This window comes from Sinohyriopsis cumingii, chromosome 17, assembly GCF_028554795.1.
Source record: "Sinohyriopsis cumingii isolate HCF-2022 chromosome 17, ASM2855479v2, whole genome shotgun sequence".
Classification (NCBI taxonomy): Eukaryota; Metazoa; Mollusca; class Bivalvia; order Unionida; family Unionidae; genus Sinohyriopsis; species Sinohyriopsis cumingii.
In genome coordinates, this window is record NC_142977.1 from 83,270,833 (window position 1) to 83,289,292 (window position 18,460).

The 18,460-nt window shown below is 35.8% G+C and overlaps 1 protein-coding gene across 1 annotated transcript; it reads left to right on the plus strand.

The window, feature by feature from the left end:
• Window positions 1–7,735: 7,735 nt before the first annotated feature.
• On the plus strand, window positions 7,736–10,753 carry LOC149779331 (uncharacterized). Its single transcript, XM_089938602.1, has 2 exons — window positions 7,736–8,160; window positions 10,377–10,753. Exons 1-2 carry the CDS (start codon window positions 7,758–7,760, stop codon window positions 10,673–10,675), a joined length of 702 nt encoding a protein of 233 aa, XP_089794728.1. The 5' UTR covers window positions 7,736–7,757; the 3' UTR covers window positions 10,676–10,753.
• The last annotated feature ends 7,707 nt before the right edge of the window (window positions 10,754–18,460 follow it).

Below are 18,460 nucleotides of genomic sequence, written 5' to 3' on the forward strand. Positions count from 1 at the left end.
TATTTGGCATACATGAATCGGGTAATTCTTGATTATGGGGTCTGGACAACTGTTGCATGGATGAGAATCCTTAGGATTCAATGATGTCTGTTTAACTGCAAAAATACCTGTCTGTGTATGATTTTTCATAGAACTCATTTCTTTAAGTGACCTTTGTTTAAATGTATTAGGTATCAACCTGTTTTTCCATTCGTTTTTATGTAACTTTGAATGCTATATGAGAAGTATGTGCATATTTTATAATTTTGAAAATAAAAACTGGAAACGTCGTTTCCTGAAGTAGATTTAGACACATCTCTCTCTCTCTCTCTCTCTCTCTCTAAAAGGGACGGCTTTGAATGCACACCTTCATTTATCTTTTGTTAAATCGTTTTACAATTTGGTTTTTCCATTTTTTCTTTTTGATCAGGAAAATGCTAACTACTTTTGAGTATTTAATTTCTGGAGACATATTTTCATGTGGGTTCGAGTCTCGGATTCAGCCAATGTGGGTATGTGAGAAAGCTTGCCAGTAGCTTCTCGTGGGTAAGTGGTTCTTTCCGGGGTTTTCCCGGGTTCTTCCTCCACCATTAATACTGGCCGCCATGTATGTCTATCGTGTGCTGAAAAATGGCGTTAAACCATACAACAACAACAACAACAACATATTTTCATTAAATGGGTCTCAAATGGATGAACAAAATATTACATTATAATTTTGAATGTATGTACCACATGGAAAAGAATAAAAACCGAACACACTCCATGTCTACCGCAAATTCTCTTGAATAAGGACAGTTCATCAAATAATCATTATTTAAAATGTTGGACTCATTCTTTCATTCCACATGAGATGAAACCCCATGTTCATTTCCACGTAAAGTGAATGATGTTACAGACAATAAAAACAAACTGTACTGCCATGTGAAAGAAAAAAATATCTGCAATGTTAGATGAAAGATAAACCAGTCCACATCGCATGACAAATGTACATATAGAATTGGTATCAAAGGCACAAGCATTTAAATTTCTGTATGTGCTGGACTTCGACCGACTTACAAGTATCTGTGTCCCGAAACATGGACAGACCCAGCACGTCAATTAGGTATTAATGTATCTCTTAGTCTGATTGGATGAATTGCAGATCTATAAATATGTGCGGGAAAGCCCATAATCAGACAATAACAAAAGTGATAGTAGTTAGGAAATGTGTATAAACTAGTTTAATTGCCCGTCATGCGACGGGAATAAAAAGAAAGTTAAAAACAATAAAAACTGGACTAGTTTAAAGAAAGTTTGAACACAAAAATAGAAGAAAAAAATATAAAGGAAATGGCGATGCTACCGCGAGTTTTGAGCTCGCGACCTCTTGTTTGGTAAGCGGAACACGCGGAAAGAAAGAAAGACAAATGTGGGTTTTATACAGAAGTCTTACATTTTATCAATAAACTACGATGAAATCTCTGACAACACGGAATCACCTTATCGGTACCATAAATTAACACAAGGAGTGCAAGCGTGACCCCAACCCTCTGCTAGGTTCGATTTTTGTCATGCGTCTTTTATAGCTTCAGACTCGCTAAAAGACTGAAAGGCTACACATATCCATTCAAAATACAGTAACGTACCAACGCAAAACTCTTGGACGTAACGTACCAACGCATAACTCTCAGACGACCATCGCATGAATTTAATCTGACGAATTAACCTTTATTTTCACCAGTAAGGTCATAAAATCTTTCTACAGGACTCTGTCAGGCGGAAGTAGGCGATTCTGCCACTGGATGAATAACACGTTGAAATTAATTTCACAAAATAAAATGTCTAACTTGCCTTTAATTTCTGATTGTATCATTTGATAATTTAAAGAACATAGCGTATTTTTATTTATTTTTTTAAATTGTGAAATATATTGTACAATCTTCAATATTTTATCAAATTAAAATATATTATAAATAATACAATGTATAAATAATACAATGTACATAATATAAAATTTTAATGAAACTTTAGTTATATGTATGTCATTAATCGTATGGCAGCACATGATAAAGGTACATCAGTTATGGACATTGTAAATGTTATTGAAAGGCGACGGAAATCAATTGCATTATTCGTTGGAACATGAGGATTAATATTTCTTTTCACAATATAAATATCCTAATGCTATGAATGTTTCATCAAATTAAATAAGATACAAAGACATATGAATGAAACCCAAAACGGAAACATCGATTAAAATCCTTTCCAGTTTCAATACTACAAAGTGTCCAAAATAGAAGTCAGTCGAGATGGCGAGACCTCGTGTACCATGCCCTTCGAACCTAATTTGGAGCACACAAAATTACTTGAGATCTTACTTGTCCCTGTATGAAGCCAAGGGACACTTAGGTATCAACACCAGCCATGGTATTTCGCACGGCCAATATACAGAAGGTTATCCTTTGTGGGCATTTTATTTTGCTTCAGAAAAAAAAACAAGGCATCAACGAGGGACATTTTAACCCTGTAAACTCCGGCCAACCACGTGTGAAACTTAAATGTTTGAGAAGCTCTAGCCAACGCGGTGAACGTCATCTTGTATGCAGAATTTGGTAATACTCTGGAAATGAACAGCTTATGATATGTGATTCTATACTATTAAAAACTATGGAATACGAGCAAGCACTGGAGGTGGGCCACGACGATGTCTTTGAGCCAGAAGAAGAAGAAGAAAAAAACAAATTACAGTGTGTGTGTGTGTGTGTGTGTGTGTGTGTGTGTGTGTGATTTGGATTTTAACATAGGTTCAACAATTTTTCAGTCATATCGTAACGATATCTGCAGTATGGCAGTTTGTAGTGATGTCTAGCATTGGGGCATCATGGCGCAGACATGTAGCATCATGTCCCACCCAGTCGCATTATCCTGACAACAGGCCGACCAGTTCTAACACGAACTTCTTAATGTTGGGAGCCTAGCGAGACAGCTGCTGTTACCATTTGTGTAAGTCTTTGGTATGACTCGGCCGGGGTTCGAACCCGCAAAGTCCCTCATCCGAGGTGGAAGCTCTAACCACTAGGTCACCAGAGTGGTCATAAACTACAGAAGAGAAATACACAGAGATAGGAATTCATGTTGCCGAGATAGCCAAAACACCTACAGCATTTAGAAACCTATTTCGTTATGCATCTGGCCGAAATAATTACAGATCAGATAACTGACGAATATTCATTGGTATGGGGAACGAATTAATACTTTAAAAGTATAAGAATGAGCCAAGATGAAATGTTAGAAAAGTATCTGTTATTAACTCCGAAGAGAGAGTGTTGATAAAGTGATATAAAGTCTTGAATGACCTTTCCTCCCCTCCATCGAATTCTCTGGAGACCCAAAAGCATAGAAGCTTTCTTGCATCTGTGTAAAGAACATAGTCGTAGAACGCCTGACTTGTCAGCTATTTTCAAGGATAATGTCTGGCGTGAATTATCGACTCCTCATTACATGTGTACGTTTCCTGACAGACATTTTCAAGTAAACCATTATCTTCAATTCGTGCGAAAACAGAAACACAAAAGTAGATACCTGAGAACTTTATTATCCTCTGACGCACAGTTCTTACACGGTTTCTTGGAATCCTGTGGTGTTTACTGAAATGAACGTCCTCAATGCAAACCTCATGATTTTCAAGCTTATTTCATCAACACAGACGACAGTCTTCAACGACAGTCTTCAACCAGCTACACATTGGGACACCGTCTACTTTCCCAAAGATCACAGAGTGGACTATTTCTATTCTAATGGATTGCTCCTTAGAAAGAAGATATCATTGGTATTCTGAGAAGAAACTCCGTATCGACTAGATCCAATAATGTAAGATTACAAGGAGCGGTTTCCTTGGTGTGTGGACAAGCTTGGTTATATTTTCTTCACCAACATAGTCTTGGATATCCCTTAGAACATAGTGACTTGTTTTGATAGAGAGTATGCTGGAAACGATGATAAAGACGAAATATAGTTTTTGAGCATTGTGGTTATCTTTTGTCTTTAGCTATGAAAAGTAGTGTGCATCAATGGCTCAACGACACAGATCAGTGCAATCTGAGTTTGACTCCACAACGTTGTTAGCCTTGTAATTATGATTCTGTTTAAAATCGTTGACTTGTTGATTTGTATTTTGTGTCTGAGAAGCTTCTTCTCGTCATTAAAACACTTTTGAAAATGGTTTATGTTGTTTTTTAATTGAAACTGTACGAGTATACGCTATTTTACCTCTCTTTATCACTCTGTGTCAATGTTTTCACTTAAAATGAAACTGAAGGGATGTTTTTCTTTACTTACGCGCTTGAGACATACAAAGTGGAGCGTTTGTCAGTCTGACCATCCATCGTTTCTCTGTCTTGATTTGTTATACTATGACATAAATACTCACATTACTCATACCATTGAACGATCGGGTAAAGGAATTTTAGACATTGTGTATGTCTATGTGTATGTACTGATTGTTGGTTAGCATAGGTGGTATGTGAGCGTATGTTTGTGAGATTTCACCTGCTCTTGCGCTCTGAGCTATCATAAGACGTTTTGGATGGTGTGTGTGTGTGTGTGTGTGTGGATGTTGTAATGGATAGTATGTGAGATTTCATCTCCTTCTTTTGAACTCTAAGATGAAACAATGCGGTTTATATATACTAGTTTCCAAAATTTCATTTATATCTAATTTTTGTACAAAGTATTATTGCTAATCAGTCTGGACCTTTGGCCTTACTTCCAGCCAGTGCAATTTCCTATTCACATAAATTTCTTTTCTATAATCGAAGTCCTTATGCAAAGACATTTTTCAGGACCAAATAACAAATATTAATAGATTCTGAGGAGCACAACATTTCTCAGGTTTAGTCATATTTATTACTTTTTTTCTGGCCTGGCGGTTATGTCAGAGTTACAATTCCCTACACGTCTCTATCGTATCCTTAGGCCATCAAAAGAAACTACTAGAAAATGTCATAAGTTAGTTTGTTCAGTAAACAAACATGTAGCATTTTCAGAAAAGCCGACCTGTCCACATTTATTTTACGTTGGTTGTCCTCTAAGTTCTAGCAATCAGAGTTGTATATCCTGGACATAACATTTGATGATTGTACGAGATCCCTGATTTGGAAAAAAGATACTATCCGGACAAACCACCGACCGTGTATTGGTTACCATTAATAGAGCACTATACAGTATTGGACAAGGTATATGTACATGCAAGCACTATCGTAAGATGAAATCTACCCAACGCATGGTGATGAAATCAACAAAATGCATATATTTTTTTGCTCATTTGTGTAAGAAACTGTGTAAATAAATATTTGAATGACAAATGTATCTGATGGGGATGGTGTAGAGGTCACGATGTCTTCCAAAACAACATAGATCGCATGATGACACGATCAATGAATAGATAATATTGTTACCAAATATAACATGCTATCCTTCCCCCATCCATCATTATTTCGCAATGAAATAACTATTTCCATATACAAGTCCAACAAATATGATTGGGAAGTTGACGGTGGTGGTGGTAGTAGTGGTCTTAGTAACACTGACCTATATGTTTTAAATTTAGTTTTTGGTGACACTGAGATGTACGTGGGTTGCAAAATGTTGCCCCATAGTATGCAATACTTCAATTCATGTACTTGGTTCGCACTCTCTTAACCCTAATGTTATTCCTAACACATATATCCATCTCTATTAATGTCAACACACCAAAAAAAGCATGAGTTATATCTCTTGATTTTGTGAAAACTTTTTATTCGAGGAGTTCTTTCTCTGTAAGAATAAAAACTATCGGCATGCTCTACTGAACAGAATATGACAGACATATATGAACATATTGCTACAAATAGAGATAAACAAATAGAGATAAACATATCTCAAAATAGAGATAAACATTTCTAAAATATTTAGATTATTTTTTAATTATGTAAATACTCATGGTTTACAATTTCTATTTGGATTATTTTCTACGCAGGATGCCAGTTATCTATGGCATTTTTGTGCACCAGATGAACGCTGAACTTATTATGCTTTTTCGCTTAGTTCCTATAGCCCTATTAGATTTGCCTCCCATATATCATAACGGATATGTACTCTACTTTTTTACCTACGACATGAAATATATCCGGTATCACTCAGAACAAACGAATATTCTTTTTTATTCTATGATCAAAATTACCGACTAGCAATATGTCGAACAGATTGAAGTGTTTAGCAGATTTCATACAGTATCCCGCGCGATAATGTCAGTTATTTACAGTTTCTGTTCTTGTGTATGCTGTATGTATTCGCATTGAAAATATCAGTAGTTACATAATTCTATTTCCTATGTTAAGGTAAAAAAACACGACATTAAAAAGGTTGAAGAAAACACATTGTGGGATCTATACATGGTGTTCGTGAGTAAAATACGGACATGTTTACCACTATATCAAGAAGGTGATACTATTGGAGTTCAAAATTTCTTGGTCATAATGTTATAGATGTCTGTTTACCGCAATGCAAACATCTTAGGTCATTCACCCACAATTACTTTTGCTGGAAAATCCACAAAATCTAACTACCTCATACAAAGAATGGACTTCTTGGAAAAAGTTGTTAAAGTGCACATATAAAGTGTACCAACTATGTGATAAAATGATATAGCATCAACATTTCCTTGAAACAGTACTTATAATAGAAGAACTAAATATGTTACGTTGAAAATGTGTGTCGAAAGTAGAGTGGCCAGGACAGCCCTTTTTATATTGCCTTTGTGTCCGTGGTAAAGGCACTTATCTCCCTTGGCATGATATAGCCAATAATGGGCTTAAAGTGCCGTTAAAATCAACAAACACTAATAACGTCACAGACTTTCACGCAATGTTAATTTAAATTTATCTGCTTGAGTTAAAAACAAAATTCTTGTTAAACATACGACATGTGTAGCTAAACTATTGCCAAGAACAAGCATCTAGACTACTTTTACAAAACTGAGAGTAACCGTGTTTTAAAATGGCTACTTTTACGGTAGATTATTTGCCCTTGTCTTATTATTCTGACTTATTTTTGTTAGTTTTATAATTAAAATCAATAATCAGTGTGACATTAGGGTATTCGAAGCAGCATTTTATTTTCCAGAGATCTACGAATAGCTGAATAGGTCAGGATATTCGCTATGTCAAAGGGACGAAATTAAAATATTCCATTTCACAGTGAAGAGTTTCCACTATTTCGAGTTTTTCCATTTAATTTGCTCGTCGAAATCGAACTTACTGCGCATGCTGATCCTCAACACTAGTGTCATGAGATGCACTGACCAAGTTTATTCTAAGACTATGATAAAGTGTGACCTTGCTTGCTTACAAGATGACGTCTACACAGATTTGCTTATCAAGTGAACATAGACTGTGACAAAAATGTGTGCTGGGTCGATAATACGTTCATGCAAGCATGCATGCACACCGCATACACCCCCACCCAATCTGTCTACAGAATATAAGTATAATGTGCATCTGAATATTTGAATGAAGGCAGTTTAGTGACAAATTACTATCACAGTCGTTCTTTGGTCATCTTCTTTTGACCGTAATTCTAGTGTTGCCTTATATTCGAGATATTTTTAACTACAAGTAAACATGTAACCTTTATCTCTCCCCTGACTTCTCATTGCCCTTGGCTGACACAAATCAATACGTCGATAAGAAGTATATATAAAGCATGTAAGCCTGTTTTGAAGAACAGTCTTAATTTGTACTGCAGACTTCTGAATTGCAATGTTAGTAATTATTGCACTCGGGGTAGTGATCTCGTACTGGTCGATTTGCGCGGCAACAATTGATTTGAGTAACACGGGAATCACTGTGTCTGAACAAGATGAGCTGTCAGAACTTGAATATCGAGAGTTAGTGCGAATGCTTTATTCAGAATTGAAAACAATAAAAGAGGAACAGAAGGCGACGATAAGGGTCCAAAATAAGTTACTGACCCGTGTGAACGAGCTTCAGACGAAAAATATACATCTACAAGGACAGGCTGAAAATTTGTTGAACTCTTGCGGAACGGAGAAAAATTCTGAAAGTAATTTGAAGGCAGATTTTAAACTGCAAAGCCACGGCAATGTTACAGAACGCACTATGACCAACACGACGGACAAGAGAACAGGGAAAACAAAAACAGGTACAAATTCGAAAAGATGTGAACAATCAGTTTCTTAAGCAAAGAGACTATTGAAATGAATGCAGACATTTCACATCCATTAATCAGGTGTTCGCATAGTTCAAGACTACATAGTTTGTACATTTGTAGAATTTATTCGAATATTATGAGATACAATGATGTCTGTGCAATTGCAAATTCTCTTTTCTGTCTCTGCTTGCTGCATTATATATACCAATCCTATCCCCCATCCCATATTTCTTGTTTGAAGATAGATAGATAGATAGATAGATAGATCGTGTTCTGTTGTAGTCAGCTTTTAACGTAGCGTCTCGATTCGTATGGTACTCGTATATTTTCGACGGTACTCTTAAGTTCTTCCAAAGATTACGGCTTGTTTCTATATTTTTGGTGTTAATCCTGGCGTTTATACAGTGCAACTTGATACAACTGTTTATGTGGTCTCTATTTAAATTAGTTCTTTATTAACACGTCAATGATAGTAATTGTGTTTTGACATATTTGTATGTATCTTTGAGTGTTTAATGAGAAATGTCTGCATATGCTATATCTTTGGCAAAAAGGGCAGTAACAGCAACTTTCTTTCTTGACGGTGGTTTATAAACATCATTCTCAATCTCCCTCCCTCTCTGAATGAGAGGGATTAAATGCTTTGACGGCAAAATTGCAACTATGCATTGTTAAATGGTGCCACACTTTGTGTTTTCTCTTCTTTCCTTTTGCTAGAAGAAATGTTAATTGATTTTGAGTATCTTGTTTCCGATGACAAGGGCACAAAAAATGATTAAAATATTACATTATAAATTTGGATAAAATGCACCATCTGGAAAATGAACAAAAATGAACAATAATTACATGCAACGTTTGCATGGATATATTTTACGTATGTGCTTGCTGTGTCGGTTACGCAGTCGACCAAGGTCTTTTAGCAATATGTAGTGTGATGATACCAATTCCCATTTAATTCATTTCATTCATTAAAAAACAAATTAATCAGAATTCGCGTGTGTGTGCCATGGGGAGATAAGGCAAGTAGATGAAAGCCTTTGTCATGAGTGAATACAGTAACAGCGATACCTGGGTTAAGTGTTTCAGATTTCTTCAGTGTGGCTTTGGTAACCTGCACGTGAAACTCGATATCACCAAAGTTGAGTTTATGCTGGATTCGCCGATATTTTCGTGGCATGTCTAAATACTTGTTTCGGGACGGGTGGGTGACTGGAGGAATTTGTGGTAGCGGGGGGAAACATCATAGAAAGGATGAGTGTTTTCCCAGGATATCAGAAGTTACCAAATCATGAAATACAGTTAATTTTTAATTCCTGCACATGTACAAGTGGACAAGTGGACTGCTTCCTTCCGGTTGTAGTATTTTACAAACAGGACAGGTGGGAAATTGCAAACATTTCAATTTCAATGATGATATGAACTTTTCCAATATTGCCCCTTTCTTGAATTACAGACAAGATGTGTCCAACCAAGGATGGACCTATTTATCCAAGATAATAGCCAAGTCGTGCACTTAGAATTGAAGAAAATAACACCTACTGATGTAAAAAAAAATAGCACCTGTTGATGTAAAGTACATTTTGAAAACAGCGCTCCTAAACTAGCAGAAAGTTCCTTCATACAGATCGCTCCCCGTCATCGCAACCCACTCCTCCACCACCCCAATGATATCGACACACGTTAAATAGCTGAGGATGTAATGTCTTCCAATGAACACAAAGCATAACTAAAAAAGTAACGTATTGCAACGTCAAATAAACCTTTAAATATAAAACATAAAATAAAGATTCCAATTATGTTCTAACAAAAAATGCCAAGTAATTCTTCTGTTCAAAGATGAGCTGTAACGTTATAATAGAATTCTTCCATTAACCGTACGTGTAATAAACGGAACTTATATGTCACGAAGTAAGATTGACACATCACATACATATGTACCGTTTTAATGTTCTGGAGACAGACGTTTGTTAAAAATTATTATCGTCTGCAGACAATTATCATATATGCTATATATTGTGCTGTTTCTTAGGTGAGCACTACTTTAATCTCATTTCTTTGTGTAAGCATCGTAAGCAATTTGAATATACGTAAACCGAAATCAAGACATTACAAATGAAAAATATTTTCACGTCTTTCACTTGATAAAATGTTCTATATCATTTTATATTTGAAACTATTTTTAACTTACTAACCCTGATTCTTTTCAGGTATGGTGCGTGAGATAGTGCCTATACAGATCGCATTTCTGGTAAGGCAAACAAACACCGAGTTTCCCTTTGCTCACGGTCAAACAGTTATTTTTGACAATTTGTATGCAAATATTGGAAACGCATACAATCCACACAACGGAATATTTCGCGCTCCAGTTGCTGGGCTGTATATCGTCTTGTTTACAGTTGCTTCTGAAGGTGCCAGATCTCCAGATATCGAAGTCGTACTTGATGGATCTGTTCTGTGTCGTGCTGTCGTACACCTGACATATACACGGGCTCTTCATGTAACGTAATTATTCACTTAAATGCAGGTGATAATGTATGGGCCAGAATACAGTATGATCATCCTGAGGACAGAATCCGTGGGTCGTTTTTCTCAACTTTCTCTATAGGATTGGTATCCTCAGACGAAACCGTACATATATCTTCTTTTCAATTTGTTTAGGAACACAATACAAATTTTACACTATATATGTACGACATAGATGCATTAAAGAGTTGATAAGTAGGCAACATAAGACTATTTTCGTTTTGTGGGGGAGGGGGAGCGGAATATCTTCGGACTAGGCCCTCAAGACGTATGCTATCTCAACCCATTAATAATCTATTATTACACATACTTTATTCGAAAGGTGGTCTGAAATTAGTTGCCATGACCACTGTGTCCATGCCTAAAAATGAAAATCAATTGGTCAATCTTCTTGTTCAAACTGACAAGCATTATTTCCACTATTTAAATAAAGGGTCTTCAAATACCTACTTGTGATGCATAAAAGGCCAGTAACTTAATTATCTGGATGGCACCAGAATATAAAATAATTTTATTTGGCAAAACATTTAATAACACAGTTCTTCAAGAAAGGAAGATAACGATACCAAATAAGATTTGGTGTCATTAAGAAGAAAATTCATTATCCAAAGTTTTTCGGTATATCTTTCCTGTTTATTTCCTTGCTACAAAGGAAAAACAATAGCATATAGAACAAAAATGTATGAATGACAACCATTTGATATACAACCACATCAGATATAAATTTCGCTTTTCCTCTTTTTCGAGGGGTAGGGAGGAATAGTGTGTATAGCCTGTACTCGTAGTTATTGCGTCTTACGAATCACTTGTAGGCTATAGCGTAAAACCTTAAAGACGCATTTTCATTCGCCTGACGTACGGGAGAGGGGGGTCTGGGTGAGAGCTAAACAACCCATATAAACATGAGCTAAAAATGGCCCTGAAATGATTTATCAGGCTTAAAGCCAAATGAAATAAAGTTTTAATGAAATTACAAAAATTACTGGCTATCTAAATATATATTTCGAAACAAAAATTTCTTTAGAAGATTTTAGCGGGGCGTCTAAACTATTGGACTGCTTAATGTTCCTAATCTTGCTTGTAAAAAGAAGGTAAAAAGTTCCTGTCTGATACATGTGTCCCCCCCCCAAAAAAAAAAAAAAAAGGAAAGAACACTTGTAGCTTGTAAACCATGTTTTGAGTGCTACCGCTATGTAATTTAGTGTTGCCACTGGGCAGCTATCGGACAGTCTGTGTGCAAGCTTTGGAAATGCAGACCATGGGCTGAACTGAATATTTCAAGCTCATTTAGCCTCACTTGCTCAGTGGGTGGTGTGCTGGATTCACGACTATAAACCATGGAGCCAACCTAGATCAGGTTATGATTTTGTTTGGGGGTTGGGGGGAGAGGCATGGAACTTTACTCACAAGATCACTCAATTAAGTAGAAAAGATTCTTTCGAATATTTCCTTTGCATAAATAATGACTAAGATTAAATATATAAACAATTAAAACTTATTGAAAGTGATCTGAAATAAGCACATAAGCCAATTTATATCAACCTATAAACCAGCTGAACTTTACAGCCCAGCAGACCGTTCACTCAAATGAATTGACATTTGATTGGTCAGTATTTTGTTACTTACAGTAGTTTAAACTAGATTTGTTTTAAATTGTTTACTGTTTGTTCAGAAGAAATAATTTAAAGGTTTTCCTTTTCTTAGAATATTGGTCATATTTGATGGTGGATCACCACTTGTTTGTAGAAATATTTTAAGCCGTTCAGGACAAAATATTTTCTGTCAAATTTTGTCAAATTAAATTCCGTTAAGTGCTTTGGAGAAGTTGTTTTAATGTTTTAACGGTTTATATCACTTTGCTTTAGGTCCAAGTGACCTTATGGCCCTTGGTACGTCGTAGGTTCACCTTCGTTACTCTCACCTTTTTCTCCAAAACTGCTCAAAAAACCTTCAATCAAATTTCATAGCTGGCATCCTTGTATGAGATTCTTACAAGACTGAACAAATGATTCCTATCAGACATCAAAATAAGACCACTGTTACACAAAAATACGAAACAAAAATATTACTTCTCTCAACAGAATTTGATCAAATTTGAAAGAAAGAAACTGTGACATAAAGACCTTTCAAAGTTATTGAACGATGCCAAGTGTAGTGGTGTAAACATGTTTTGAGATAATTCCACAGTAACGCCTGTCGTCGTCGGCGTGACATATTAAGTTTAAGGTTCGACTCACCATCATTGCTGACTGTGAGGGCTAAAATCTGCTCTGTTTGTGGCATGAATTGAATTTTAATTTGGGTCCGTTGGATAACGGTTAGAGACATGGAAGATACCAATGCAACGAAAGGTCAGTAGCGGAAAATGACAACAGCTGAAACAAACCATGGCAACTATTGGGAAGACTTGGACCAATGGAAACAGGTATCATAAAATGATATTTTCCAGAATATTTATTATGAAAGTCGGGCTAGAGATAAATATTCGGACTTCTATGGGGATGATACAATTTTTAGCAGGTAGAGAAAGTAATCCTGATTGGCTAAGCTGAACCCTGAGGTGTGTGTTCCTGTAAGGAATTCAAGCTTTAAGAAATTCCCCTGGCGCAGTTAGTCAGTCTGAGTTCTGTTTCAAGCCACAATTTGAATTCCGGGAAATAAGAAGTAGCTTTTGTTAGATTGTCAAAGGAGGGCGCGTGTCGGAAAGTGAGGGCCACGAAAGGAGATAGATTCGACTTCACAGAAAGGTGCGAATCTCAAATAAAGCACAAGGTTAGTCTCAGTTGCATATAGTATATGTTCTTTGATGTCAGTTTGTAATTATTTGTTAAATTTATTCATTCTATCGTTCTACATTATTTTTTTCTATAAGTTCGAAGGTAATGATTTGAACGTATTTTGTCTCGAATATTATATGACTAAGTTCGGATTTAGCTGTTTTGTATGTATAAGAACTCATGTAAATAAATTATTCGTGCATCATTGGTGAGAAGCAAATTATATGTCTTAAATGATTTTACTGAGAATTGATTTTTCTATGTCTGGAAATGTATGTCAAGGAATCGCTTGTAAGCAAAGTAACGTAGTTAGGACCAGGAGTGAAGTCCATTAAGTAATTAAGTTGTAAATTATTTCAACCGAGAATCGAGGAGGTTAGCATTAGGAGCGTGTGTCTACAGGCTTACTTCAGCAGTAATTTATAGCCACAGCAGGATGTGATGGTTTATCTGAGAGGTCTAATTATGTCAGGGTCTCAGTAAGAATGCAAGTATTTGCTAGAAAGACATCATTAATAGGGTGAGTGTGTATTATGTTGCAAATTGACAAAATCTTAGTTCTGTTGAATTGCAGTAGAGAATATATTACGTAAAAGAGTGAGAATAGTGTTAATCCCAGGAGAGAAAAAAAACACCTGACACGTATTCAGGCTGGGAACTATTTTTTGTGTTTTTTAAGGAAAAAATAGCTCAGTAATGTATTGTAAAGTAGGAAAATTATTAATCACAGGAGAAGAAAAACATGACACGTATTTAGTTTGGGAACTATATTTTTATTTTTGAAGGGAAAAAAATAGCTCCGTACTGTATTGTACATTGGGAAAAGAGCACAGTCTGCAACCTACATTCGTCGATAGTAATATTCTAAGATGTGAACTTATCATTAGGTTTCTTGATTGTACGTAAATGTAGATTCAGAGAAAGACAGCTGTATGCACAATCTTATTGTAATCACTGGAATCTGAAATGCAGGAAGCTGTGGGCTACTTTGTCATTTAATAAGTGTCATCTTCCAAGACGGGTTAAATCCTTGAAGTTTTGCAGTGTAAATACGACAATGTCAAGGAAACTTGGTAAAATGCAAGAATTTAACGTATTCGCTGAAGTATAAAATGTAGGTCACTGTCATAGGTATACTAAGCACCCTCCAAGAATAAGACATACATATAGTTTCATGATAGTACGCACACTAGTGTCAGATAATTGAGCAAAATGAAAAAGTGTAACGTTGAGAACTGCGTCGACAAAGCTTTCAGAAAATGATACCCATGTCTTCTTGCCTTTGCCACACAGACGAGAGAATAATTGTTTCGTAGATGTAATAATGTGTGTGTGTGTGTGTGTGTGTGTGTGAGAGAGAGAGAGAGAGAGAGAGAGAGAGAGAGAAAGAGATTTGGATTTTTAACGTAGCTTTAACAATTTTTCAGTCATATCGCTACGATGTCCGCAATGTTTATAGGTTGCTGCATTTGTATGGGAAAATATGAACGAGTTGTTTTGGATGGAATACTGCACGACCTTGAGAGCGAAGTATATCCATCTACAAAACGAGTTCATATTTTCCCATACAAATGCAGTAACCATTTTATTGTATGCTCATTTTCTTATTCTACCTAAGGCTTAATTATATAAACAAAATACACTACAAGAAACAACTTAAATGAAAATGTATGCCGTATTCCAAACTAAATACACAAGCGCAGATTCATCATTACACAACAACAACATTATTAATGCGCACATAACTCCGCCCAGATAAATCTGAACTTGTCGTGCGCTAGACATAAGTTTCGAAGGAAAATGGCGTTTCTGTCTACTTAAAATTAAAATGTGGAGTCATATTGTGTGTGACTGCGCATTGCAAAAAGTTTTCCATTTGATCTGAAATGAATAGAGTTTGGTATTTTTGTCGATTCTACGAAACTTCGTTATTGTGGACTGGATTCATCTGTGCAAATTGTACATGAAATACATCGGATTGAAGCAGCGCGGGAGAGGCATGTTTACATCTGCAAGTGTGTTTCTTCTGTCATTGACTATTTGAAATCATAATGTGGGGAAAATATGAAGTGTTTCAATTACAATTATCAAAAAGACGCTATTGAATTTAATGGGGTTTTTTTTTGCATTTTGAGTGCAGTATGGAGGATGTAATTGCACTTGGAATATAGTCGAAATTACAGTACAATTTCGAAATGTGTAATCCAGCTTGAGAACTTATTACATGGCTCATGTAATTCGGATTTGCAGAACTAAGAAAGTACATTTTGAGGAAATTCAGAATGTAAAACTGAAAGGATATTTTTGCCATTCTATTACCAGCTAAAGGTGACAGTTTATGCCTTTATAACTGGCATGATATTTGTAGGTACCAAGCAAATTTATGAAATCTGGCGTCTATCGCCAAATCCGAAAAATTGTATCAGAAAAGTTAACGCGGAATGTAGCAAAACACCTGGTATGCGGCAGTCCACGAAACATCTGCTTTAGTTCATTCAGAAACAAACTCAAATTAAAAATTTTCATACAAAATTCTTTATAAATAAAACATACAACATATCTGAGGGGGAAACACACAAATTTAAAATATTTTTTATATTATATTTTTTAATGGGGGGGGGGCATCTGTCTGGTGCCCCCTCCCCAAAGAAATTTTTTTAAAATTCAGAAACAAGATTAATCAGCCAGAACGTAAAGCGTCTGCTACACGAGAATACATGATTTGTTTACAAAGTAGTTCATAATACAGAATTGAAACTAGTGAGGGAAGTTTTATTGAATGCGCTTACAAAGATGAAACACAAGATCTAGACATGTTTCATATACCGATAGATATAATACCGGGAATAGCAGCAGTGATGGTTGCATTGAAAGTACAGAACCTAGATTACATCAAAAATTTGTACTCAATTAACCCTAAAGGATATATAATCAGACCCAGAGGGAAACAACCAATTCTACCGGATGGAGAGATGATCATAGGGAAAGAGAAAGTTACAGTTTAAAAAAATCAACACTCATATTAAGGAAAGTAAAGAAACAAACTGGAGAACTACACCTGTCAGACATTCCTCTAGAAATCCCACTGGAGGATGTAGCAGCACAATTTGAAGAAAAAAAATCAACATCCAAGTGATTTCGTCCAGATTGGCTACTATCCCTTAACAACAATTTACAATGAGATGCAAATATTAGAAATCGAGAAAAACAAATTGAAGGACATAAAGAGAGCATTCTTTATATTTAGATTTTTAGCTAAATCATTGTACAGAGATTGTATCTACGACAGAAAATGTAACAGGAGTAGAAACACCGGATTTACACCCTTCAAATGTCCAACAAATCAGGCAATACAAGCAGAGACTGGAGACCCCCAAATCATGAAGCGACAACAGCATCAACAGCAGCAAGAACAACAACAACAAAGTCAGAAAAACCAGCAACCTGAAGTTAAACAAAGCACTAACCAACAACCAAAAGAAGTGAGACAACAACAACAACAACAAACAAACAAGACCAAATCAACCTCAATAGCGCCAAGAAATGCAGGGGCAGGAAATAAAATTAACAAATACGAAAGGTTTTGCAACAGTACAATCAATTATGACGGGAAAACAAAACGCTGATCCACAACAAAAAGATGTGAGACACCAACAACAAAAACAACAGGGAAAGATACAAGAACAGGAAGAACAATGCCCAAAACCACAACCAACAGTACACAAAACAACAAGAAAAAGAGAAGCAAGGGACAAAAAAGCAAGAACAAAAATAAGTAACATTAATAAAATTGAAAACTCCGACAACAGCACAATCACCAATGACGGATAAAGATAAAGATAGAGATAGAAGTAGAAGAAAGGAAAAAGAAGTAAACTAAGAGAGTAAGAAGAAAACCGAATGGCAGACGAATACTTTTATATGCAAGATGACGAATGCCTAGGAGAGAAAATTGATTCAGATTAAAAATAAAATGTCAACAACAACAAAAAACAAATATAAAAATAAAAAATGTAACAAAAAAATATTTAACACAAAAAACAACAAATGGAAACAAAAAAAAATTCTCCATATTTTTCCAAAATAAAATACAATGTTATAATATACACAAAACTATAGCACACACAAATTATAATATTAGGGCAGGAGGGTTTCTCCAAATGATCTGGAAAGATCAAACGGAGTGTTCGTAAAATATTGAACGATTTTGATTATGTAAAGTTAACGGTGAAAAAAATGAGCATATAATAAGTTGGTTTATAGTGACGTCTAGCACTGGGGCATCGTGTCGTAGACATGTAGAATGACGTCCCATTATTCTGACACCAGGCCAACCAGTCTTGTCCCTAAACTCCTAATGCTGAGCGCCTGGCGAGGCAGATTTTAGCACCATTTTTATAAGTCCTTGGTATAACTCGGCTGGGGTTGAAACCCGCGATCTCCCGCATCCGAGGTATACGCTCTAACTGACATAATAATGTTAATCAGGCATATGTATGATGTTTCCGTTAAGAAAATGAGTGCAGTGAATTCTGTTTTATTTCTTGTCCTACAAGGGCACACAGCTCCTTGGATTTCGTGTTTGATCAAAACATTTGATACGGTTTAGAGAGCCATTAAACGTAAGATAAGGGAAGAAGAAAAAACACTTTGGTTGATATAACGTTTTTTGAGGTAAAGGTGTGATGAAAGAAGAGGCCCAAGTGGGTCTGAACTCAACCACTGACAACATATTAGGAAATCATCAATATATTCTGGATGAAAAAGTATTTAAACATTGTATAAATGATGCAGATCTTTCATAACATATTGCACCCGTTAATAAAATTAGAAAAATAATATCGTTTAAACTACTTCTCAAATACCGGTGAACAATATTTAACGACATTTTGCCATAAAGAACTTAGGTATGAATGCTCTTAAATTTGTTCCCATGATGCGGTCCGACCGTCGGAGGTGTCCGCCGTCACTAAAACGAGAGACACCGTTAA